We start from the raw sequence: 23,934 nt of genomic DNA on the forward strand, positions 1-23,934 counted from the left end.
GCTATATTTAGGCTGGCTTACCCTTCCTTCAGTCTCTGCTCCATAGTTAATCTCCGCAACTCCAGAAGGGAGGGTTTAATATCTATTGGCTGAATGTCTCTTGAATCTCATTGTCTTCATGTTTGTAGACAGAAATGTGATTGTCACATCACAGGAATTAGGAAAAAACCAAAGTATTGTCTGTGGGATATGTAGGCATCTGTAGCCATAGCCAAATAAAAGGCAACCAAAACTGCAATGATTATTCTTAATCCAGGCAGCTGAATTCTATGAGAAGCCCAGTGCATATAACTTAGGAGAAGTGAGTGATGTGCAGGCATCTTTTTGTGATTGGATTCACAAAAATGGAGACCTATTACTTTTATTTATGGAAATAGACACACTACCCAGACTTTCACATCAGAACTAAATTGTTTTAAAACAAACATTATTCTTCATTTAAAGACTATTTCTAAAACTGAGGATAGATTTTTGATCATTTTTTTAATTTTAAAAAGTCTGTTGGCACTGGGGGTAGAGCTCAGCTAATAAGTACAATGCATGCCCACCACACATGAAGCATTAGACTTCATAAGCTTCATAAACAGAGAGCAGAGGCACAAACCTGTTGTACCAGCAGTTGGGAGGCAGAGACCAGAGCTAAGGCCATCATTATAGGGCACTCTAGGCTAATGTAGTTATGTCTTGTAATGGTTAGGGATGACTACAACATCTCTGATTAGTGGGGGCAACCATACGTGTGATCCATCAAAAGTTTCTGAGTGAAAGGTACAAAAAAACCCATCGCAGTTTCCCCTGCAGTTAGAAAGACTTCTTGTAAAGCAGGTCGAGCATGTGTAAAATCTGGCAAGACCATTTGGAAAAAATGACTAGGACTTATCCTGTGTTTATTGGACTCATTTATATCTCACATCCTCTGGTTGAGAACGATGAGTAAATTGAGCTTTAAAAGGGTCAAAGTGCAACTGTTCCATCTGGGGTGAGGGCAAGGGCCACTGAGAAATGTCCAACTGCCTGTGACTTTAAAACACTTTATTTCTTGAAGCTTGAGCTGAACATTTATGGGAGCTTCGTGATTAAGCCATGCAGTTCTTTACTTCTCTCAACATTTTGATGTTGTCCCTATTTCTTTGGATTTTTGTTTTGACCAGTAATCTCCTGTCTCTGAAACGGCGTTTAAGTCACAATGTTTAGTTGTGAGTTCTCATTAAATCATAAAATAAAAAAAAAATCATTTGGGATTGTTTCTGTCTAGAAGTATCTGCTCATGATTATGAAAATTCTGATACTTCTACTATTACCTGCTTTCCGTTTTCTTAAAAATTTAATATGAGGCCGCACAATGGTGGGGCACGCCTTTAATCCCAGCACTTGGGAGGCAGAGACAGGCAAATTTCTGCGTTCGAGACCAGCCTGGTCTACAGAGTGAGTTCCAGGACAGCCAGGGTTATACAGAAAAACAAACAAACAAACAAAAATTTAATATGATATCTTGATGGAAAATATTATGTAATATTAATATTAACACACCAAAATTAACCTTTTAGTGTGTTAATTTAGGCAGGAGTAGTCAAGTTCAGTGATTTGAAGAAACTTATTGCTTCTTCCCAAGGTGAAACATCTGAGCAGGCTGATGCTGAAATGCCTAAGCTTTATGAGCCAATTGCATCCCTTAACCACCTGCGAGAGCGTCTGAGTGCGTTCCTGCAGCTCTACAATGAGAGCATCCGCGGAACTGGCATGGACATGGTGTTCTTCATAGATGCAATGGTCCACTTAGTCAAGGTACAGTAGCTTCACCAAGGGGCTCACTGCCAGTGACAGACACTTGCTTTCACCCAGAGTAAACCCCCATCCTTCATTTTCTCTTTCTACTAGTAGTCAATTTAAAAGTTAACTCCCGGTTACATTCCAATTGAGTTTCTAAGCTGAATGCAACATGTCGCACATTATAGGCTTAAAATAAGAACACTTATATTTCCAACATGCAACATGAAAAATTTATTCAGTGTTGGTATTCAGCTCCTAGTTCAGTATTTTTGCTGCACGGGATGGATGTGGTTTATGTGAGTTCAAAAAACAAAGTCTGTTTATACCTACATGACGTAAAGAGTAGCACTTTGAAATAATGCCTAAGCCTAAAGCATACCCAATGAAATAAGTGAGTCGGATGCCACGACATTCCCATCATCGTAGCTTCTCAGTGTTGTCATTCACAGGGGTGGAAAGCAGAGAAGAGAATGTGGACACAGGATGGAGAAGGGGATTGAGTGACAGTGTCAAATGGGTGGAATTTTAGTTTTGCAGGATGAAAAGAGGTATGGGAAGCAGATGATATTAATGGCTGCACAACAGTGTACCTCCACTTTAATATTATTAAAATATACATTTTAATTAGTCATGGTAGTAAATTCTGTTACATGCATTCATTGTGTTATCTGCTTTTATGGGTGCTATGACCAAATATCAGAGAAACAAATAACTTAAGAGAATATTTTAGTTTCTTGCGAATGGTTTGAAGTAATATATTCTACCAGAGCAGCAAGAGCTTGAGGTCGCTGATCACATGGTACCTGCGGTTAGCAAGCAGGGAGAGAAGATTCCTGGTGCTTAGCTAGTTTTCAACTCTTGATGGGGTTTAGGATGGGTCTTTCCATCCAATTAATCTCATCTAGAAAATCTCTCACAGTACACTTAGACATGTAGTTCTGTAGTGGCTATAAATTCATTTGAATTGCAAATTCAAGATTAGCTAGCGTATATGTTTTGTAATCAAAGTTAATACTTCTATGAAGAAGACAAAACAAAACAACAGTGCAGAAACAGTTAATCTGGAGAAGACGAAAATTCTGTTACAATGAATTCCACCAGGGAAGTATAATTTTATCTTATTTTGTCATATGAGACAGTTGATCAGTTCTCAAACATTGGAAGTAAAAAAATGTTATATTTTATATATAAAAATGTATACGACTTAATTTATATCATTAGATTTTTTCTATTTAACAGAATGTCATTTTCTTAGTTTGTTGACATCAGTTACTTGTAGACCACATACTTTCATTTAGCAAACACGCAACTTGAAACTGTATTCTGTCATTTAGGTATAAGCATGCAGAATGACCTCATAAATGCAAGCTGCCTTCTCTAATAGTTACTGGATCTGGTCAGGGCAGGTGGTTTGAGAACATATCCAGCGAGCCTTTCCTGTGATCTGGGGTTTGCTCCTCTGTGCATTTTCTCCATATGAGGGCAAGGATCTTTTTGCAGGATGGAAGGGAGCCTGGGACAAAGAGGAAGACAGAAGGGTTATTTGGAGATTGAGGCTCCCAAGCATATGGGCATGTAGCTCCATGTCTCTGTGAATTCTGAGAATCTATGACATCTTTCTGGACTGAATGATGAGGTCCAATGCTCTTCCAAATTCTAATATAAATCATAGTGTGAAATAAACTTCAAAGTTATAGTTGTTTGAGAGTCAGATGTTTCATCAAGAATAGGACTTCTGCCATATTGAATAGTTAAAAGAAAGGGAGGGTAAAGAAATTAAACAAACAACCCCCCACCCCCCGACACTTCACATTCTGTAAAGGAGCTCTGTTAATGGTGCTGTCATGACTAAATGTTTGCTGAAGACATGGTCTTGTTGGTATATGACTGCCCAGCACTAACACTGATACTGAGTTTATTTTTGTCATTATTGTGAAATCATGAAACTTTCTGTTTTGCGAAACAAATGAGAAGCTTTTCTTCATCTGTCTGGTCATGCTATTGAAGGCACAGCACCTCAAAATGAGGGTGTTTTCCTTGATTTTCAGCCTCTAGCTTGATTGATTTGAAATGGGTCAAAGAATGTATGTCCAAAACATTTGAGACAAAATAGTGCATTTTCACTGTGTTATAGGCTTACTCTCTCCTTAATACTTGTGTTTGTGTGGTGTGTGTGTGTGTGTGTGTGTGTGTGTGTGTTCAGAGCATATCTGAGCTCTGTGTCATGAGAACATGAGCTTTGAAATGTTTGGGCTAGTCATAAGACATGGCAGAAGTTGGAGAGAGAACAGAGATAAAAATCTTTGTCCATATGGGCTGTGATTGAAGGTCCAGTTCTTTTATTCATAAAATGCCAGACTATGTCTTTGTGCTATGTATCTTTATCAATATTATTTTTTAAAAAATTGAGATTCTAATACAATTACACTATTTTTTCTTTCTATATACCCTCTTTGCTCTCTTTCAAACTCACAACCCCTCTTGTTGTTGTTACATACATATATAGATATGCATGTACATATAGTCATCATTATAACTTGTGCAGTCTATATTATATATATATGTACATATATATGAATGAATGTTTGGTATTGGGAGATGATCAAATACATAAAATTCTGACAAATTATTTGGAATTTGTGCCTCCAACAATACTTTGCAGCTTCGTCTACTTCCAACTCCGTGTTCCAACCCTGGTAGGGCCATCTTGGGCCTTTTGCTGACTCTGATAATTTGTGTCCTGCATCTTTCATTCTTTTTCTCTCTTCTTCCCCTCCATCCATCCATCCTTGTTTCCCTCGTCCTGCCCTCCCTCCCTCCCTCCCTCCCTCCCTCCCTCTTTCCTTCCCTCCATCACCTTTCCTTTCACCCTCCCTTCCTTTCTTCTCTTTCTTTATTCCTCTCTTCCTTCCTTTCTTTCTTTATTCCTCTCTCCCTTCCTTTCTTTCTTTCTTCTCTCTCCATTCCTCCATCTCCCTCTCTCCATCTCCCTCCCTCCCTTCTTTTTTTCTCCATTCCTTGTTGATTTTGTTTTATTTTTAGAGAGAAGGTCTTTGCTGTGTAGCTCAGTTGGCCATATACTCAACTGTGCATCAAAGGCGGATCTCAACCCCTGTATTCTCTTGCTAGAATTATGGGTGTGTGCCTCCATGCCCAGCCAGCAAGCCACCTTCTTTGTGAACTTCTAGTCATTATAAGACTTAGATTAAATTCAAGTTGCATACCTGAATTTGACTCTCTGAGTCAATGGTGCTTTCATGGAGTTCCTTGCTCTCAGTGTTGTCATTGTGTTGTCTCAAACACTCACTCATTTCCCATCAGCAGGTCCCTCACCCCATGGAAACATGTGCACTGCAAGGCATGGTGGGCATCACTAAGTTTTTTTTATAGATTTGCTAATGAAATCTAAGTACGGACATCTTAATCTCAGTGTACACCTTGGATGAACTAGCCCTGTTTAAGGTTCTCCCCCAACTGTTTGCTCTCCCATCATCTTTGATTTTAACAGGATTGTGTTTTAATTTTACTTTATTACCGTCTATTTGCTTGTTCACATACTTGCTTATCTCTCTAATATTGTGGTAATATATCCTATGCCAGGGTGAAAATACAAGGAAGATTTCCTGAAACCAAATACTAAAAAATTGCATAGCTCCCTAATATAGTCCACACATCAAACACAGGACAGGGTTATAATTGTGAAGTGATGACCAAGGGATACTAGAAGGTTGTAGTTTGGTTCTGGTTGCTCCTTATCTGTTTTGTTTCGACATTTTGAATTTATACCAAGGGAAGGTATGAGAAACCCATGGCAGCTCTTTATGACTATGTCATGACTTCGTAGAGTCACAGAGACAGCCTGAGCTTGGGGGGCTGCAAGCCTGAAGCACACACATCTAGCCTCAGTTTCTAGGTCCACAGAGAGACAAGCAGCATAGTCGCATTTTTCACATGTTTGAAAATTGGGAGACAAGCTGCAAACCCAGTGGTACTCCAAGCAGGAATGGAACATACTGAGATAAGGGAAGGCAATTTTGAGGAAGACTCCTTAAGAAAACCTTGTCATGATGGAGAACCTCAGGAATCCTAGCCAGAAGTAGCAGGACCTATCTTTAGCCCTACTTCCCACTGTCATTGGACCTAGACAAAGTAAATTTTACAGCAATATTTTAGGTTAAATGTATATTTTAGGAGAGAAAGAGTTACTACACAAGGTGAAAGATTGTCCAGAGTTCTATCCTGGATCCCCTCTAGAAGTTGCCAGAAGCCTGATGAGAGTACTTAATGCAATACCTGGAAAGCTAAATCAATCGGCCAGGAGTAGGGCCAGGGATAGTCTGTGTCTTAGTCAGGGTTTCTATTCCTGCACAAAACATTATGACCAAGAAGCAAGTTGGAGAGGAAAGGGTTTATTCAGCTTACACTTCCACACTGCTGTTCATCATCAAAGGAAGTTAGGGCAGGAACTTACACAGGGTAGGAACTTGGAGGCAGCAGCTGATCCAGAGGCCAGGGAGGAGTTCTGCTTACTGGATTGCTTCTCCTGGCTTGCCCACTCAGCTGGCTTTCTGATAGAACCCAGGACTACCAGCCCAGGGATGGTGCCACCCACAATGGGCTAGGGCCTTATCCCCCTGATTACTAGAATGCCTTATAGCTGGATCTCATGGTGGCATTTCCTCAAGGGAAGCTCCTTTCTCTGTGATAACTCTAGCTTGTGTCAAGTTGACACACAAAACCAGCCAGTACAGTCGGTGTCTACTGAGCAGGGCGAAGTAGTCTCCTGACCCATCTTTCATCACTTCTTGGTAGAGACCTTGGGTATTAATCTTCTTACAAAATAGTATGAGAGTGTTTATGCACATTTTCCTTTCACCATCTCTGTTATTCTTGGGTAGTTTTCTTTCCTTTGACTTAAGCTCTGTTTTGCACACATGGAAGGTATTGTAGTCAGTGGCATGCTTTGAGTTCTGAGCATAGGCATCAATTTAGCATGTCTGCTGTCCTTCCTAGCATGCTGCTTTAGGTTGCACATACTAAGAGGACACCTCAAAGTCTCCTTTAGTTTTCTCCTTGTAAACAGAGCCAGCCACAATCTGGAATGTTGGTACCCTCTGGGATCGTGAGAGCACACCTCACAGTTGCCACCTAGTAGTGCAGCCCCAGGGTTGCCATTCAGAAAGGCCCCATTCTCTAAAGTAGTATGGCTTTCTAGTCTGACCCAGAGATACCCTTGTCTTTCAAGTGTTTATTTAGCATTAAAAAGTTATTTTTATTTTAAAATACATTTAAGTTAAAATAGAATTGCACCATTTCCCCTTCTATCCATCCTTCCAGGTACTCTCCCTCTACTCTTTCCAATGTCCCTCCATTTTCAAATTGATAGCCTCTTTGTGATTATTATTACCACACATATATAGATGTACATATGTATATTAAGTATATGAGTACTATCAGTTGAGTTCATTATGTGTGTGGCTTCAGGGCTGACCCCTTTATACCAAATAACCAGTAAGAGCTCACTGCAGGGAGAGGCTGTTTCGCCTTCTCCCAGCAGTTATCAGTTATAGGTGGCCTTATTCTAAGTGCATAATATAACAGTAAATTTGCATGTTGAAAGTCTCTCATCTTTTCTACTTTCTATTATAGATCTCTCGAGTCATCCGCACTCCTCGGGGAAATGCCCTCCTAGTTGGAGTGGGTGGATCAGGAAAGCAGAGCCTGACAAGGTTGGCTTCGTTCATCGCTGGCTATACGTCTTTCCAGATCACTCTGACAAGGTAAGAGCCTTTATGTTACCATAAAATGGATTTTGAAGAAAAGGTCTCAGAGGTCACCAGCAGTTAAGAATGCATTTTCTTATGTAAGTTAAGAATCACAATAGTTTTTCTCCTTGAATACTGACATGTCTTCCCCTTTCAACCCTTGCCATGGACCAGAACATTTTCTATTAGTAACCTGTTTTTTTAAACAATCCAGCCTTTCACTACAGAGCATTGCTACTTCTTTGTTTTTATATTTTATAGATAATAAGCATTAACTGTATCCTTTGTACATTTTAGAAGACATTTATATATCATAAGTGCTAGTGTAGATTTCAGCAGTGTTAATATAATGAAAAATAGATGGAAAATGTATACATGCAAACACTTTAAATATTTGTAGAATATTGAGTAGATACTCAACACTGTCTGGGGGAACAGGATTTTGTTAGCTTCCTGTTACTAGGGAAAAGTAACTGCTAATCAACTTAAGGAGGAAAGATTTATTTGGTCCATGGTTTTAAATAATGTCTGGTTATCTCTGTTTTCTATGGATTTACAGTGAGGGAAAATCATGACAGGTGGTCTATGGATGTGTATTAGAATAAGAATGTCCACATGATGATATCAGAGAAGGAGAAAAATAAGAAGGTAAAGAGCACATGTGCACACACACACACACACACACACACACACACACAGACACAGAGAGAGAGAGAGAGAGAGAGAGAGAGATAGAGTCAGAGAAAGAGATACAGAGACACAGAGATACACACACAGACACAGAGAAGTAGACACACAGACACACCACAGAGAGAGAGAGAGACAGAGACAGAGACAAAGAGACAGAGAGAGACAGAGATGGACGGAGTCAGAGAAAGAGATACAGAGACACAGAGATACACACACAGACACAGAGAGGCAGGCATACACAGACACACCACAGAGAGAAAGAGGGAGGGAAGAGGAGAGACAGACAGAGATACACACACAGAGTAGAGAGATATATAGAGACATTGAGGGATAGAAAACAGGAGCACATATGCATGAAAGGAAGAACATTTAATATTCCCCTCAAGAACAGCCCCCAAGGCCCAGTGATCAAACTTCCTTTTGCAAGCTGCCACTTTCTAAGATTTTATCACCTCCCAGTGACACACAGACTGGGCCCAAGCCACTAACATAACACATGAATCTTTGGGAGACAGTCCTGAACCAATGAATACATAGGTAACTCTGGCCAGTGTTGTCATGGCTTTTACAGCCACTCTAAGGAGACAGGTGATGAGCATTTCACTCAATAAAATATGGCTTGTAGGCACTGTTGTATCTACTAAGCAAATAAATGCAGATACATCAGCAGAGGCTTTCTGGAAGAAATGATGTTAAAATGAAACCTGTATCTGAGTAGGAATTCTAGAAGAACCTGTGAGTTTCCAGGCAAAACATTGGCATTGTGAAATGACCATCATGGCAAGTTCCTACTGATCCCTGGAAGAATCAAATATGGCTGAGTGTTGAATGTGAGATAGCAATTGGGAATATATTAATCATTGAGGGATTTGAAGGTATTAATGAGTTTATAGGTCACCAGGGAGTAATAGGAAAACACTGATGGGTGACTGGTAAGGTGTGTGTGTGTGTGTGTGTGTGTGTGTGTGCATAAAAGTGTGTGCATGCATATGTGATTGAGTGTGTGAGTGTATGCAAGTGTGTGTGAATGTATGTGAGTGTGTGTGTGCAAATGTGTGTGTATGTGAGTGTGAGTACATGTGTGTGAGTGTGTGTATGTAAGTGATTTGCATGTCTTGTAAATGGATGGAGAAAACAAAACTGTCATAAAGATATCTGAGAAGTCTAGGCAAGACATGCTGGTACCATGAGGCGTGGCAGAGAGAAGGGAAAGATGGATGGTGGGAATCCATGAGATATTTTAGCAAACTGAAGCTTTCTTGGTAATTATGGTTTTGGGGATACAGAATTATAAAGATAGTCACTGTTAATGAAGAAAGGGAACCCCAGATGAATTCTCTCTCTCTCTCTCTCTCTCTCTCTCTCTCTCTCTCTCTCTCTCTGTCTGTCTCTCCCTCTGTGTGTGTGTGTGTGGGGGGGAGGGGTGAGAGGGAAATGTAGAAAGCTGAATTAACGCACGAACAGTAAACATGGAGAGATATGTAGAGGTGGTTCAGAGAAGTCAAACAGAATTTCAGAAAGCCAGTTTGGGAAGTTTGCTTGAGAAGAATTCATTAGCAGTTACTCCAGAGAAATGGGGATAGGAAGTCCTGATTATTTGGCATCCATGGGAAACATGCCACTGATCTGTCTCTTTGAGAGAGACCCATATGCTACTGCTAGTTTGGAGGATGAAAGTTATTGAATATTGGAGTTGGAGATCCTGTTATTCAAGCTGAGACTGTCATAGCTACTCTGAATTATATGACTTCCTTGGAGAATAAATCTAAAGATTTCTGTTTAATACATGTAGTAGGATGACAGAGATAGCCCTTGTTACCATGTTTATAATTCTAGTCTATGTGTGGAAGCCAAGCTAGGGAAACATAACCTGCACTGGAAGGAGATTTGATTCATATTTTTGTTACTGACATTTACCTAAAACTTTCTTGTTTTCAAGTCACTTTTACAAATTTGAGTTAATTGAATTTTCTAATGAAGTTTGTTAGGTGGTCAGGTAGCAATAGTCCATCTTGCATCTGAAGTTCAGAAAGCCTGTAAATTACGTGACATCAGATAGTGTAGGGGAATTGATTGCACTGCAGGTTTGTAATCAATCCAGATGTCTAGTCAAGTGTGACTCTCACTACAACCCTGTGGATCAGTAAACACCCACAACTTTCACAGTGACAAGTTTGCTCCTCTGTGTGTCACACTGAAAATGATCCATTACTAATGAGAAGAAAGGCAAGGTTTTCCTTACCTTAGAGACCATCCAATTCCCTAGGCCATAGATGCTTGGCCAGGGCTGGGCCAAGAAGCTTCCCAGCTGGGAAACTCAACCACGGGCCATTTGAGAGCAGTGATTTTGAGAGCAGTGATTTTGTCTGTCCATTTAAGAAGCTGGATGAAATGAGATTTGCATTCTGTCTTACTTGTTCTTCTCTACCTCTTGTGTGTGTGTGTGTGTGTGTGTGTGTGTGTGTGTGTGTAAGAGGTCAATCTCAGATATCTTCCTCTATTTTATTTTTTTAGATAGATTGTCTCACTGAATCTAGAGCTTATCATTTTATCTAGACTAGCTTGTTGGCCATTTGAGTGTCCTCTGCCAAGAATTCTTTGTTTAGCTGTATACCATTTTTTTTTCAACTGGGTTACTTGGCTTATTGATGCCTAATTTTTAGGTCTTTATGTATTTTGAATATTAGCCCTATGTCAGATATAGAGTTATTGAAGATCTATTCCCATTCTGTAGGGAGCCGTTTTGTCCTATTGATGGTATCCTTAACCATCTTTTAAACATGGAGCTTATTTGGCTTGTGAAGCAAGCTCTTCCCATAATGTTCATTTCACAATGCCAATGTTTTTGTCTGGAAACTTATAGATTCTTCCAGCATTTTACTCAGACGCAGGTTTCATTTGAACATCATTTCTTCCAGAAAGCCTCTTCTGATGTATCCACATGTACTCCCCTATTGGAAACAAAGGTGCTTCTTGTTTCTTTTAAAAGGAGAACTGGCCTTAACAAACTTTTATGAGCCCTTAGCCCTGGTTTCTCTAGTAATGTCCTAAAAATGTTGATACATGATTGTCCTGGTTAGTGTTTTGTCAACTTGACCTTGGCAGTTAGTCCTGGAGCTGTAAGAAAGCAAGGTGAAGGAGCCATGTGGAAGGAGCCAGTAAAAATCACTGCTCTGTGGCTTCTGCTTCAGTGCCTGAATCCAGGTTCCTGCTCTGCCTTGGTCATGGTTTTTATCGCAGTGATAGAAACCATAACTCAGACAATGATTGAGGATTTAGCTTATGGATATTAAAAAGACAGAGTTTAGACGTCAAATACTTAGCATCTTTATAAAAAGTCAATTGAAGCCAAGTAGTGGCAATACACACCTTTAATCCCAGCACTCAGGAGGCAGGGCCAGGCAGATCTCTGAATTCAAGGCCAGCCTGATCTATAAAATGAGTTCCAGGAGAACCAGGGCTATATGGAGAAACCCTGTCTTGAAAAATAAAAGCAAAAACAAAACAAAACAAACCCCAAGCAAACAATAAAAAAAACCAAAACCAAACCAAAACAACAACAACAACAACAACAAAAAAACAAAACCAAAAAAACCCAAAGCAATCCCCCCAAACACCACCATCACCATTATCTAAAACAAAATAAAATAAGACAGAACCCCTCCAACCGCTCCCAGACGCAACCAACCAACCAACCAAATCAAGTGACTATTTCATTCTTTATTCTGAATTCTGATTTGTTTTAATGACACACACACACACACACACACACACACACACACACACAGAGAGAGAGAGAGAGAGAGAGAGAGAGAGAGAGAGAGAGAGAGAGAGAGAATGAATTAGTAAGTCTAAGTCTACAGAAATAAAACCTTTTTGTCTTTGCTTTTGGCAGTAATAGACTACTCTGTGGATATCGCTCTCACCTTTTTTGATTGTAGGATGGCTTCTACCTGCAGATTGCTTTTGGGAATGAAAGGAGATTAATGATAGGGTATATTTCAAATGTTTCCAGCTAGTCTGATACAGTGTACTGGTTGTTCTGAAACTAACTCTTTTATGTGGAATTTAGGGATATGAAGATAACAGTGATTTCAGAAGATGAGAAGGGCTCTGTGGGTCATGATTTGGCTTCTCGCTTCCATATTTCGAAAGCTTGAATGGATTTAGTTTAGTTCAATCTATGAGGTACCTTCTAACATTCCCATTGCTGATGGGTGCTTAATAAATATTCTAATTATTATTAGAATATTACCTTCCATCAGTGTGTATTTTCAAAATGGCACATGTACAGTCACATGACATATATGAATGCAAACGATATTTACTTGTGTTAAGTTATGTTTGTTTCAGGTTTAAATTTTCCTTATGAGCATTTTTGTGTGCCAACACACTAATTGTAGTATCTGTGAAGTTAAAAAATTAATTACCTACCCAATATCCATGGACAGTGTGTTTCCACAGGACAATAAAGCCAGCATTGTTTGATAGCTAGGTAGCATAAGGCTATGACCTTCATATGGAAATGTTTTAGTGACTGACCCAATGGCTACATTTCTTCAGATCCTACAACACCTCAAATCTGATGGAAGACCTGAAGGTTTTGTACAGAACTGCTGGCCAACAAGGCAAAGGGATCACTTTCATTTTCACAGACAATGAGATTAAAGAGGAGTCGTTTCTGGAATACATGAACAATGTTCTGTCATCGGGTGAGGTGGGAGTTCACTTGTTTTCATAACTTTGAGTCTCTAAATTCTTTCCAAGGTAGAACTCTCTTGTGTTCTTTCTCCTTTATAAATTTAAATTAATGTTCTTAGGAACTTGGCAATCAGCATGAAGAATGCCTTTGTTTTAAAGAATACCCCCCAACACACGTTAGGATATGAAGCTAAGCATTTACAACAGTGATGTGAAAAATGATGAAGCTGAAGGGGGGCCAGGAATGCTAGGCGTTGGTGTGTTTGGTCACATGACATACATGAATGCAAACAATATTTGTATTAAGTTATATTTGTTTCAGGTTTAACTTTCCCTTAGGGATGCTTTTGTGTGCCAAAGTAATAGTTGTAGTATCTGTGAAGTTAAGAAATTAGTTACCTAGCTAATATCCATAGACAGTATGTATCCACAGGTCAATAAAGGCTCTAAGTGAGGACTGTGGCTTTGCAGTCAGTCATAGAACCATCTCTGTGCATCGAGATGTGATACATTTCATCTTGAAAGATTTAAGTTCACTTTAAAACCTGAACTTAAGAGCATATATAAGGAGGAGAAGTCCTGGACCTTTCAAGTATTCATTTTGATATGCCTCATATATGCCTATACTGACTTTAGATGTCTGTATTTCTTTCTGAGGTCTCCAACCTCTTTGCTCGGGATGAAATTGATGAAATTAATAGTGACCTGATATCTGTCATGAAGAAGGAGCACCCCAAGCGCCCGCCTACCAACGACAACCTGTATGAGTACTTCATGAGCAGGGTCCGAGGGAACCTGCACATTGTGCTCTGCTTTTCTCCCGTGGGGGAGAAATTTCGAAACCGAGCTTTGAAGTTCCCCGCCCTTATTTCAGGATGCACCATTGACTGGTTCAGCCGATGGCCCAAGGACGCTTTAGTCGCTGGTTAGTGTGATGGAAATGATGCTGTCATGAATTCTTGCTCATAGGAGCTTCATTTGCTGTATTATTTATTTCTCACTCATTTACTTTCTATGATACAAACATCTCTGTGCTGGGCTGAACAACTCTCTCTGTCCAGTGTTGGAGGACTTTTGACTTTTGCTATAAGATTCTGTTCTTTTAAATTTTAAAACTTGGTAGCTCTTTACACACACATACACACACACACACACACACACACACACACACGTATGGTTGTCAGAGAGTGAAGTCTTCCATTTATGCTTCTTTGATCAAATATACAGTGACCCCAGTTTTTCAGTGATACTCAAGGGCTTTACCTTGATCATGGTTTGTGATTTACACTCAATTGGGTGTTTGCTGTGCTTTGGTTTTTGGTCCTACTAGGTGAAAGCCTCCACAGTGGCAAGGAGGATATATACATACATAATAGATATCTTAATACACAGAGATTAGGTTTATATTTATTAAAGTTTAAAAGTTTGGTCTTGGGAGGTGACTCAGTGGATATGCTTTATAAGCATAAGTGATATAGGGAAAATTTACATCTCCTCCTGAGGATCTTAGTCTCATTAATGAGAAAAAAAACTAAGAGTAGACTCAAGCAGAAGCTTAAAGACAATTCTTATTAGCTATTTAATGAAAACACAAACCCAGGACAGGCAAGCTGTATATCTCAGCAGCTGCCCAGAAGAGGAGCCAGGAGAAAGGGCAAAAAGCCCATGCTGGTTAAGCTGTCATGGAGGTCAAATCTGAAGATGGTGGGGATGCCCAGACTGTTAGGGAAAGTGTGCTTACAAAAGAGATAGAAAGGTCTGGAGGGGGACAGCGTTTTGCACGTAAATAATATAATAGTTAATAAAAAGACTCAAACAAAAGAGAAAAGAAATGAGATAGAAAGAAGAAAAGAAAAGCAGGCAGGCTTATGGAGCTGCTTGGTTTTGGCCCAGTGAGCTACTGTGAGCGCTAGGGCTGGGAATTCTGGGAAGAAGTACATCATCTCATTGAAGGTCCTATTATTCCTCCCCTCTCTTACCATGGCTTAAGATGAACACACTTATGATTAAGCCTGGGGCTAGCTCCTGTCACCAAGTGTTCCCCCACTTATCTACACCCTGGCCAACACCAGGAGATGTTTATTCTTATTTTTGTTATGGAAACAGAAAACATGAGTAAGGTTACCTTTCATTTATGTAGCCAATTGTCTTTTAGTCCCTTTTAAAATAAAAAGAGATAAAGTGAGATGAATTCTAAAGACTTTTTTATATAATTGACACTTCTGGAACATGGAAAACTAAATAACACAGACTAGTAGACATCCTCTCAGGATAACTCACTAGTGTACAGTCTTCTGTGTCCAGCCACTAGGCAACTTTGGGGAGCATTTAAAGATTTCAAGTGTTTTATGACATAAAGCATATTTTCAGTATATGTTTTTACCAAGAGATTTGGCTCATTCAAATGCATTCATTACACAGTGAATGTAAAGAAGTTTGAAGATTATGGCAAATTCCTGGAAGCCATTCCATAATGCCAACTAGAGCATTATGTTCCAACCATTCTGACTAATACCTGTAACAATTTTCCAAGAGGGTCTGAAGATGTAGCTCAGTGGTAGGACAATTACCTATTACAGGTGAGGCCCTACCTTCCTGCCTAAAATTGTGACAGTAAATAAGTAAAAATTCTTTCATAGGTATGAATTCTTCATGTTTCCAGTGTCCAGATTTAAACTTATTGGGATATTGAAGTTTGAGCTGTTTTGAACAGTCCCTGATCAACTTATTTGGGAAATACAAGGCACAGATATTTTAATTTATTATCTTTTAATATTTACTAAGTTTTATTTTTCAAGCAATTTGGTGAATGGTCTCTGCTGTCTTCCACTGAGAATTCATGATCAGGATCTAATGATATATGGCTACTAGTCTTTACGTCAGTCTCTAGCCTACCAGATTCTTTTTCTTTCTCTCTTATTTCTGCTAGTCCTATTTCTAGCTTTGACTCTTAATGCGCATATGCCATTTCTTATAAGATACTAAAAGTGTTTATACTAATTTAAAATATATATTATATATAATCCTTAAAAAAATGTATGGAGTTAAGAGTGTGTTTTATATTTCTCCCTCATCTTTCCAGTAAATGGTAGACAGTGGTAATACAGTGTATATGTGGCAATAGGTTTAATCTACTTTATGGCCTATTGTTTCATTTGTTTTAGACATGGGCTTACTATAGTATAGAATAGCTCATAGACCTAACTGATCCTGAACTCAAGAGATCTGCCTGCCTCTGTCTTCTCAGCACTGGGATTAAATATGTATGCTATCACGTCCATAACTGGGTTGTTTTTATAATGGAAAATGTGTCTCATAGTTGATTCACTGTTAGACCTTTTGGACAAGATAAAAGTCTCTACTAGGAGATTTTTACCTAAATGTCTGTAAAGGATGCTGTAAATTAGGCCTGATGACAAATAGCCCGTCACTGCTTTTACGAACAAGATGACTAGTGTTTATAAAACAAAACAAAACAAAACAAAACAAAACAAAAACAAAATAAAAAAAACCCCAAAAACAAAAACTAAAACCAAAACCCAACAAAAACCAACAACAAAAAACCAGAAAGCAAAAATCATCAACAACAACTCAAATGCAGTGATGAGCGTTTCCACGTGAGAAATGACCCGGTGGAAAGGAATTGAAGGACTGACCGGTAGGTTCCAAGTTAACAAAGGACGGTGAGTCTGAGTTGCATGTGGGCACTGATGGCTCCATTATTTGTATCATTTTGTTCTTATGTAACTCATAAACCTGGCTGGCTGCCTGCCATTGATCCCTGCCACAACACAGAAAAGACTTCTCTATTCAATTACAGAAACAAGGAGTGATGCTCAATCTAAAGTTCTTAAGGCATTATATATGAAAGGGACGATACAATTGCCCAAAGTACCAAGAGCTCTTCCTTCAGGAGCAACAAAGATTGCATGTGGGCCTAAGAAACACAGTCAGGCAACTTTGAACATGGCATTGGCGTGCCTGTTTCATACAGTGTTGTCTTTATTCTTCCTAGTGTCGGAACACTTCCTCTCATCCTATACCATTGACTGCACGGTGGAGATCAAGAGGGAACTGGTCCAGTGCATGGGCTCCTTTCAGGATGGGGTAGCTGAGAAATGTGCTGATTACTTCCAGAGGTTCCGGCGCTCTACCCATGTGACGCCCAAATCATACCTCTCCTTTATTCAGGGCTATAAATTCATATATGAAGAAAAACACGTGGAAGTGCAGTGCCTGGCCAACAGGTGAGTGTCAAGGTCAAAGAAAAATTACCTTGAGGCACTGGTTCTCATCCCAAAGCCAAATTGTTGGTTGGATATGCCTTGAAATTACCAGGAATATTGATGGCTGTCACAAATGGGGTTCTCAAGTTAGGGTAGTGTGGGGTCAAGAACATTCCTGGTTATCTAAAGGACAGTGCATTAGTTTAAACATATTCCCCACATGTGCCGCCAAAATCACATCAATTCAAATGCATCATTAATAACCTCAGTGTACCAAAAATTCAGCAGTCTTGCATAAACCAAAGAAATCAAAGCACTTTTTCTTGGAGTAGTAGGGCCAACATCAACCCAAGTTTGTATTCTCAACATCTCTTCCTGTGTCTCCCATTGTCTCTCTTGCCTATAATCTATTTGTTGTATGAGCTTGAATCTACACTTGCCTGATTGCTGTCTTTTCCTGTTTTGTCTTTCCCTGTGTCCACATCTGTCCCTAACAAAGGGCTTTTACTCCTTATGTATTGAACAGCACAGAGAGAATTAAATGGGGAAAATAAAACGAGATCCTTTGTAGAAATCTTTAACAGGATTTTACAAGGTATTAAATCACTGGCTACAACTGACTACCATTGGCCTGGATAACAAACAAATAAACCCTATCACATAATATCTGTATGCTGTTTCCAGCATATATGGTGAATACCATTTAGTATTGCCTTCAAAACATTATGTTTTCAGCATTTGTTACCATAAGATAGATATACAGGTGCACTTCTCTTTGGATCAGGGCCATGGAGAAGAACATTTTCATTGAAGAAGCCAGCGGGGTCAAGTACACCAAAAGAAAATCTACAGAATCAGCTAACCTGGGCCCATAGATGCTCACAGAGACTGAACTGCCAACCAGAGAACATGCCCTGGGTGGACCTAGGTCCTCTTCACATATGCTACAGCTGTGTAGCTGGGTCTTCATGTAGAACTCCTAACAGGGGAGCAGGGGCTGTCTCTGACTCTGTTGCCTGTCTTTGGATCCCTTTCTCTAACTGGGCTGCCTTGTCTAGCCTCAATAGAAGATGCACCTAATCTTACTGCAACTTGATGTGCCAAGGCTGGCTGATATCTATGGGAGGCATCCCCTTTTCTGAGGAGAAGGGGAGGAGAGGTGGATGGAGGAAAAAGGAGGGGACTAGGAGGAGAGGAGGTAGGGGATAAAGTAAATAAATAACAATAACAAATGGTTAAAGCCATGCACTAGCTTAGATTGTAAACATTGATTACATGCAAATTCCAAGGCAAGTAGGGTTCCTTGTTAGATTTTTCTCTTTTTTATTTTTTATTTTTGTTTTTTTCGAGACAGGGTTTCTCTGTGTAGCCCTGGCTGTCCTGGAACTCACTCTGTAGACCAGGCTGCCCTCAAACTCAGAAATCCGCCTGTCTCTGCCTCCCAAGTGCTGGGATTAAAGGTGTGCGCCACCACCGCCCCGCTAGATTTTTCTCTTAAAGGTGGGTTAAAGAAACAGGCAGGCTGGGTAGTGGTGGCACACGCCTTTAATCCCAGCACTTGGGAGGCAGAGGCAGGCAGATTTCTGAGTTAAAGGCCAGCCTGGTCTACAGACTGAGTTCCAGGATAGCCAGGGCTACACAGAGAAACCCTGTCTTGAAACGCCCCCCCCCCCAAAAACAAAAAAACCAAAATAACCAAAAAACCAACCAACCAAACAAACAAACAGACAAACAAAACAGGCAGACTACATGGTAGGATCAGTCTTACGTGACCCCAAGGTACATTATTAACTCTGGCTATGGGGTTCAGCAAAAGTTCCTGTCTCTTAGAACACAAGAGATATTTTTATAATAGTCTGTCATCGTAGAACAGAGGTCTGGGCAACACTCTGAAGAGTCATCCAGCCCAAATGTCATTAGTGCTGAGGTTGCGAATCCTCTTTACCGCATAGAGGACTATCCTGGACTCCTGGAGGCTTTATTGTTGCCTAATATGATAAAATTTCCTGGTGTCTTGAATGGACTGGTACTTTTTATGATATTGATTGACATAATTATGTAATAGATGTGGAAGTGAGGTGAGAATACAGATGCCCCATTTCACCTCCTCTTAGCCTTAAATCCCAATCCTCTGTGTGACCAGGGTAGAAGAGTCTGGCTGACGATTGTGGTTACTGCAAAGCAAATATCCTGTTACTGAAGTTTGGACCTAAATATCACCGCTTTGCTCCATATTTTCCTCAACATTAACATTTTCTGCCATAAAGAACTAGCCAAGATAGCCATGTCAGGGATGCCTGGGTAGGAGACTAGATTACATGTAAGGGGTCCATGGGTTGGTTACCCAATAGTCCCAAGGCCTCTCATCTTCTAGAGAACATTATTTTAGATCTATGCAGGTAACTAGTTTACATCTGTTCTAGTTCAAATTTTATTTTATTTCTTGAGTTCATATTTTCTTCTTTTAATTCCATTAGACTATTTTGAAAACAAAACAAAACAAAACAAAACAAAACCACAAGTTATTTTCCTTCCACCAACATGGAGCTTTGGATATGTTGAGAGTGTTGTTATTAGACCCTGGGTGGTGTGCTCTAGATCACGGGGGTTCCTCACGCTGTGCTCATGTTAATGTGCATTCACTTCCTATCTATGGTTGATAAGGAACATGCACCTGCCATTTGGAACTAAAAACCTAGATGGACCTCCTAGATGAGGCTCTCTTAGGTTTGATGTTTATTTACTCTTGTTCTTTCAGTATGACTTTGCTGCACTTCCTAATGGGATAACACTTGAAATCAAGGGCATTTGCCACAACTTTTAACATTTCTTGCATGGATTTTTTCAACTCCAGAATGAATACTGGATTGGAAAAGCTGAAAGAAGCATCAGAATCAGTTGCAGCCTTGAGCAAAGAACTGGCACTAAAAGAAAAGGAACTCCAGGTGGCTAATGAGAAAGCTGACACGGTAGGTAGATAGCCAGATCTGACTGACAGATCTTCATGTCTGTTATAGTAAACTTCTTATTGTTCTGTATGAAAACTGCTTAAAGTAGACAAAAATCAATGAACCAAGGCAAGAAACATGTGTTGCCTGCAGAGTGTGATGAGATATTTTTCTTTCTATTCATTAGGTCTTAAAGGAGGTCACAATGAAAGCACAGGCTGCTGAAAAGGTCAAGGCTGAGGTACAGAAGGTGAAGGACAAAGCACAGGCCATTGTAGACAGCATCTCTAAGGACAAAGCCATTGCGGAAGAGAAACTAGAGGCAGCAAAGCCAGCCCTAGAAGAGGCGGAAGCTGCCCTCCAGGTGAATATGCAGGGAGTAGCAGGTACTCATAAGGAAGTGATGTGGACTAGACCAGAACTCTAACCTATGGTTTAGCTGTGTGTGCAGAAATTATCAGGCCTATAGATCTCACACAGACAGATTAACATCTTGTGCTCATTTTTAAGGAATAATGAGCCCTGTCACAGAATAGCAGCCAAGAGTCTTAGGTTGTTACTTCAACCTTTTCACTAATAGTCTGCGTGTCAGCGGGAAAGTTGAATGAAGTTTCCAAAATGTTTCTGGACTCACTGAGGACTTTGAAGTGGGCGGTCTATGAGACAAAGCTTCCTCTGTGTCTGTTTGTGAATCATCTACAATGAAGACTGATGATTTAATGCAGTCCCTTAATGACAGGAGGAGTGACTTCCAACACAGTTAGGGCAACCATGTGGCCATAACAGCACTAATAACATGACAAAGGAAGTGTTTTTTTTGCAAAATGTAATATGATCTGTGAACTAGACCATGACTTATATGGTAGGTCAGTGTTGAGGGATCGATGCAGGATTCTCTTTTAAAGATTACCTTTAATTCATTCCTATTCATCTATTCCCTTAGGCTATTGATCCTTGGCTTAGAAATGGATGAAAATAAAAACAATTACGCTGTGTGTCCACTGCTAACGCAGGTTATCTGACCTCATTTGGGAATGGATCAAAGCTTGATAATGGGATTATGTTCTCTTACCACTTCCTTAGCATGATGCCTGAGAAATTTCTAAGTCTTTTTGATTCAAGTATTTAGTTTTGTTTTGGTTTTTCTTTAGGCATTTCTGTCCTAATAGGATATATCACTCAGTGGTATAGCTCTTGCTCGGCATATGTGAGACTGTGGGGTTTAGCTCCCAGGATCTCAACTAACAACAAAAGTTGTGTGCATTTCCTGTCTATTGAGATGATGAATATATTGCCTTCTCCTTTTCCCTGACTTTCTATACTATACTTGCATTTGATATGTTCTGCATGCTCTGGCTAAGCAATCCTCCTCTATACTTCAAGCCCTCCTGGGTCTTTAGCCCCTGAGATTGGTGGACATGTAGTCCTTCCTCTCCCCCACCTTTGTCGTGTTGGCTATACTGGGACTCCTTGATCAACAGAGAAGATAAGAGCACTGAGCAAGAACTTTAAAAACTGTGTTGAATTCAGGGTACCTAGAATCATAGACCTGTAGTGTAAGGATTCTCAGGTATTGCTTTTAAAAGAAAGCCAGCATTTCCCTAAGAGCATCATCTGCTCATATTGTAGGATGCTTCTAGTATTTCTCTAAATTGAAGTTCTCTACAGCTAAAATACTCTGCATCATGTAACCACTGGTGTAGACATATGTGGGAGCAGAGGTATGGTGATGAGGCGTTTGTAAACTTCATGTTAGTATAAGAGAATACTGGAGATAATTCCTGTATGAAGAGACCAGGCCTGTTTTAACATACTCTTTTAGTGCTTTGAGTCTGGTATGAGGCAGCATAATATGGCCGGGACACATGGCAGAAAACTGCTCACTTTATGACCAGGAAGCAAAAGAAGGGGGGAGGAGCCGCAGTCCCAGTATCCCCTTCGAAAGGGCAGGACTCAATAATAGTTTTCGTCTGTGGTCTACCTCCAAATGGCTCCCTCACATTCTAACAGTTTCTCACTGAGGACTAATCTTGGATACTGTTTCTGAAATCTTGAAAAGTGGTACTGTGAATCTATTCTGAGAGAACTCTAGATGCAACTAGACCCAAACATTGCATCATCAGGTTATGTCAATCTGAGAAGAGCCCATAACAAAGAATATGTCCCATGGGACTGAAGAGATAGCTCAGTGGTTTACAGAACTTGATGTTGAATCACCTAGTTCATGTCTCAGGACCCACACAGTGGCTCCGAACTACCTATAATTGCAGTTCTGGGGAGCTAACTCCCTCTTCTGACCTCTGTGGGAAGTAGGTGTGCAAGCAGTTCACATACATTCTGGAGGCATGCATGTACATAAAATAAATAGATAAATCATTAAAAGAAGAATGTATCTCTTCCTACCTGAATGTTTAATCAGACTTTAACTAGCTGGCAGCAACAATAAAGTGTGTTCAAATGGTATATTGCCATGATGTATAAGGTCTTACACATACTCATGTTACTGCAGATGCAGAGAATGGAATCCAATAGTTACCAGAAACACTCTGGTCTCTAGATACAGTATCAGCACTAGCTTCTTTACTCATGTGACTGATATAAGCATACAACTGTCAACATATGTAATTGATGCAGTTTTGTGTAGTTGTAACTTAATCCTAGTTTCCCACTGGCTGTTGCTCTCTTTCCCTCCTTCCTCAGAAGTCACACATCTAAAATAAGGGTCTGACATTTTCTGTTAGTCACCTCCAGTTACCTTCTCTAGCTGCCTAGCTTTCAGAAACACCGGTAGGTTGAAACACAGCTCTTCACAGCAAATCACTAAATTGAGTGTGAGTGTGCATTCCATCTCAAAGAATGTTCATCCGCTGATAGGGGATGCAGATACAAAAGAAGGCTTTAAGACACAGACACACAGGGTCATGCACTATTTGTCCTAAAAGTAAGCCTGCATTAAACTCACCTTTCTTCAATACTGAATTCATAAAAAGTTCAGCAGAGAAAATGCTACCAACTAAAAGAGGCTGATTATTAAGTAATTTGCTGCATAAGAATATCTGTGCTAGAATTGGAATAGAGCCTTCCTGAGAGCCATGTGAAATTCGAAATGCCCAACTCTCTTCATTTAAAGGTCAGTTCCCAGCTAAGAAACCTCTAATTATTCAATCTGTCAGCCCCAAGGCTACCCTCTGGTGTCAGTCCACTGTGACAGTCTCAGTTGCTTTAGAAAGAGGCAGATTCTTGACCTACATAGCTAATGAGCAAAAAGGCCCTATGAATACAGTATTTTTCCTCATTTCAAACCCTGATAACTACTTAAGTGCTGAGTATTTTGTTTTAGACTACTTTAGAAAAAAAAAAAAAACCACAAAGAAGTCTGTACAATTTTAGGGATGCCAAAGTTCCATATCTGCTCAACAACATTTCTCTCCTCTTTCTGCTCCTTAAAATTGTTAAAAATATAGCCTCTATGCTCACCTAACCTCACATAAATACACACGTATAAAGGAAGCTAGGATCTGCATATGAGAGAGAACATGCAGTGTATGTCTTTCTGAGAAAGAGATAACTCACTAAATATAAACATTTCCAGTCCCATGCATTATAAAATGAGGTTTTAAGGGAGGAAAGTAGAGACGGTGTTGGGATATATGTGATATGAAAATGGTAGACTACTGGGGGTATAGGTTTTCAAAAAGGGGGACAGGAAAAGTGGGAGGAAAGTGCGAGGAGGGTGCTAGGAATGACAAGGGCCAGCCAAAGCTAGGTATGTGTGAAAAACACCATTAAGGAGGAGGTTTCTGAAGAGGAGAGTTAAAGGTGTTTTTTTTTTTT

The 23,934-nt window shown here is 39.9% G+C and overlaps 1 protein-coding gene across 1 annotated transcript in view; it reads left to right on the forward strand.

Annotated features, from left to right (window-relative positions):
* Dnah5 (dynein axonemal heavy chain 5) overlaps nucleotides 1-23,934 on the forward strand; it is a 249,501-nt gene that overhangs the window by 162,773 nt on the left and 62,794 nt on the right. The window contains exons 52-58 of the mRNA XM_031360281.1: nucleotides 1,613-1,785; nucleotides 7,420-7,550; nucleotides 12,789-12,942; nucleotides 13,584-13,851; nucleotides 16,942-17,173; nucleotides 20,007-20,121; nucleotides 20,288-20,464. Of these exons, the coding sequence (XP_031216141.1) occupies nucleotides 1,613-1,785; nucleotides 7,420-7,550; nucleotides 12,789-12,942; nucleotides 13,584-13,851; nucleotides 16,942-17,173; nucleotides 20,007-20,121; nucleotides 20,288-20,464 (1,250 nt within the window). The remainder of the gene's footprint in view (nucleotides 1-1,612; nucleotides 1,786-7,419; nucleotides 7,551-12,788; nucleotides 12,943-13,583; nucleotides 13,852-16,941; nucleotides 17,174-20,006; nucleotides 20,122-20,287; nucleotides 20,465-23,934) is intronic.

This window comes from Mastomys coucha, unplaced genomic scaffold, assembly GCF_008632895.1.
Source record: "Mastomys coucha isolate ucsf_1 unplaced genomic scaffold, UCSF_Mcou_1 pScaffold8, whole genome shotgun sequence".
Classification (NCBI taxonomy): Eukaryota; Metazoa; Chordata; class Mammalia; order Rodentia; family Muridae; genus Mastomys; species Mastomys coucha.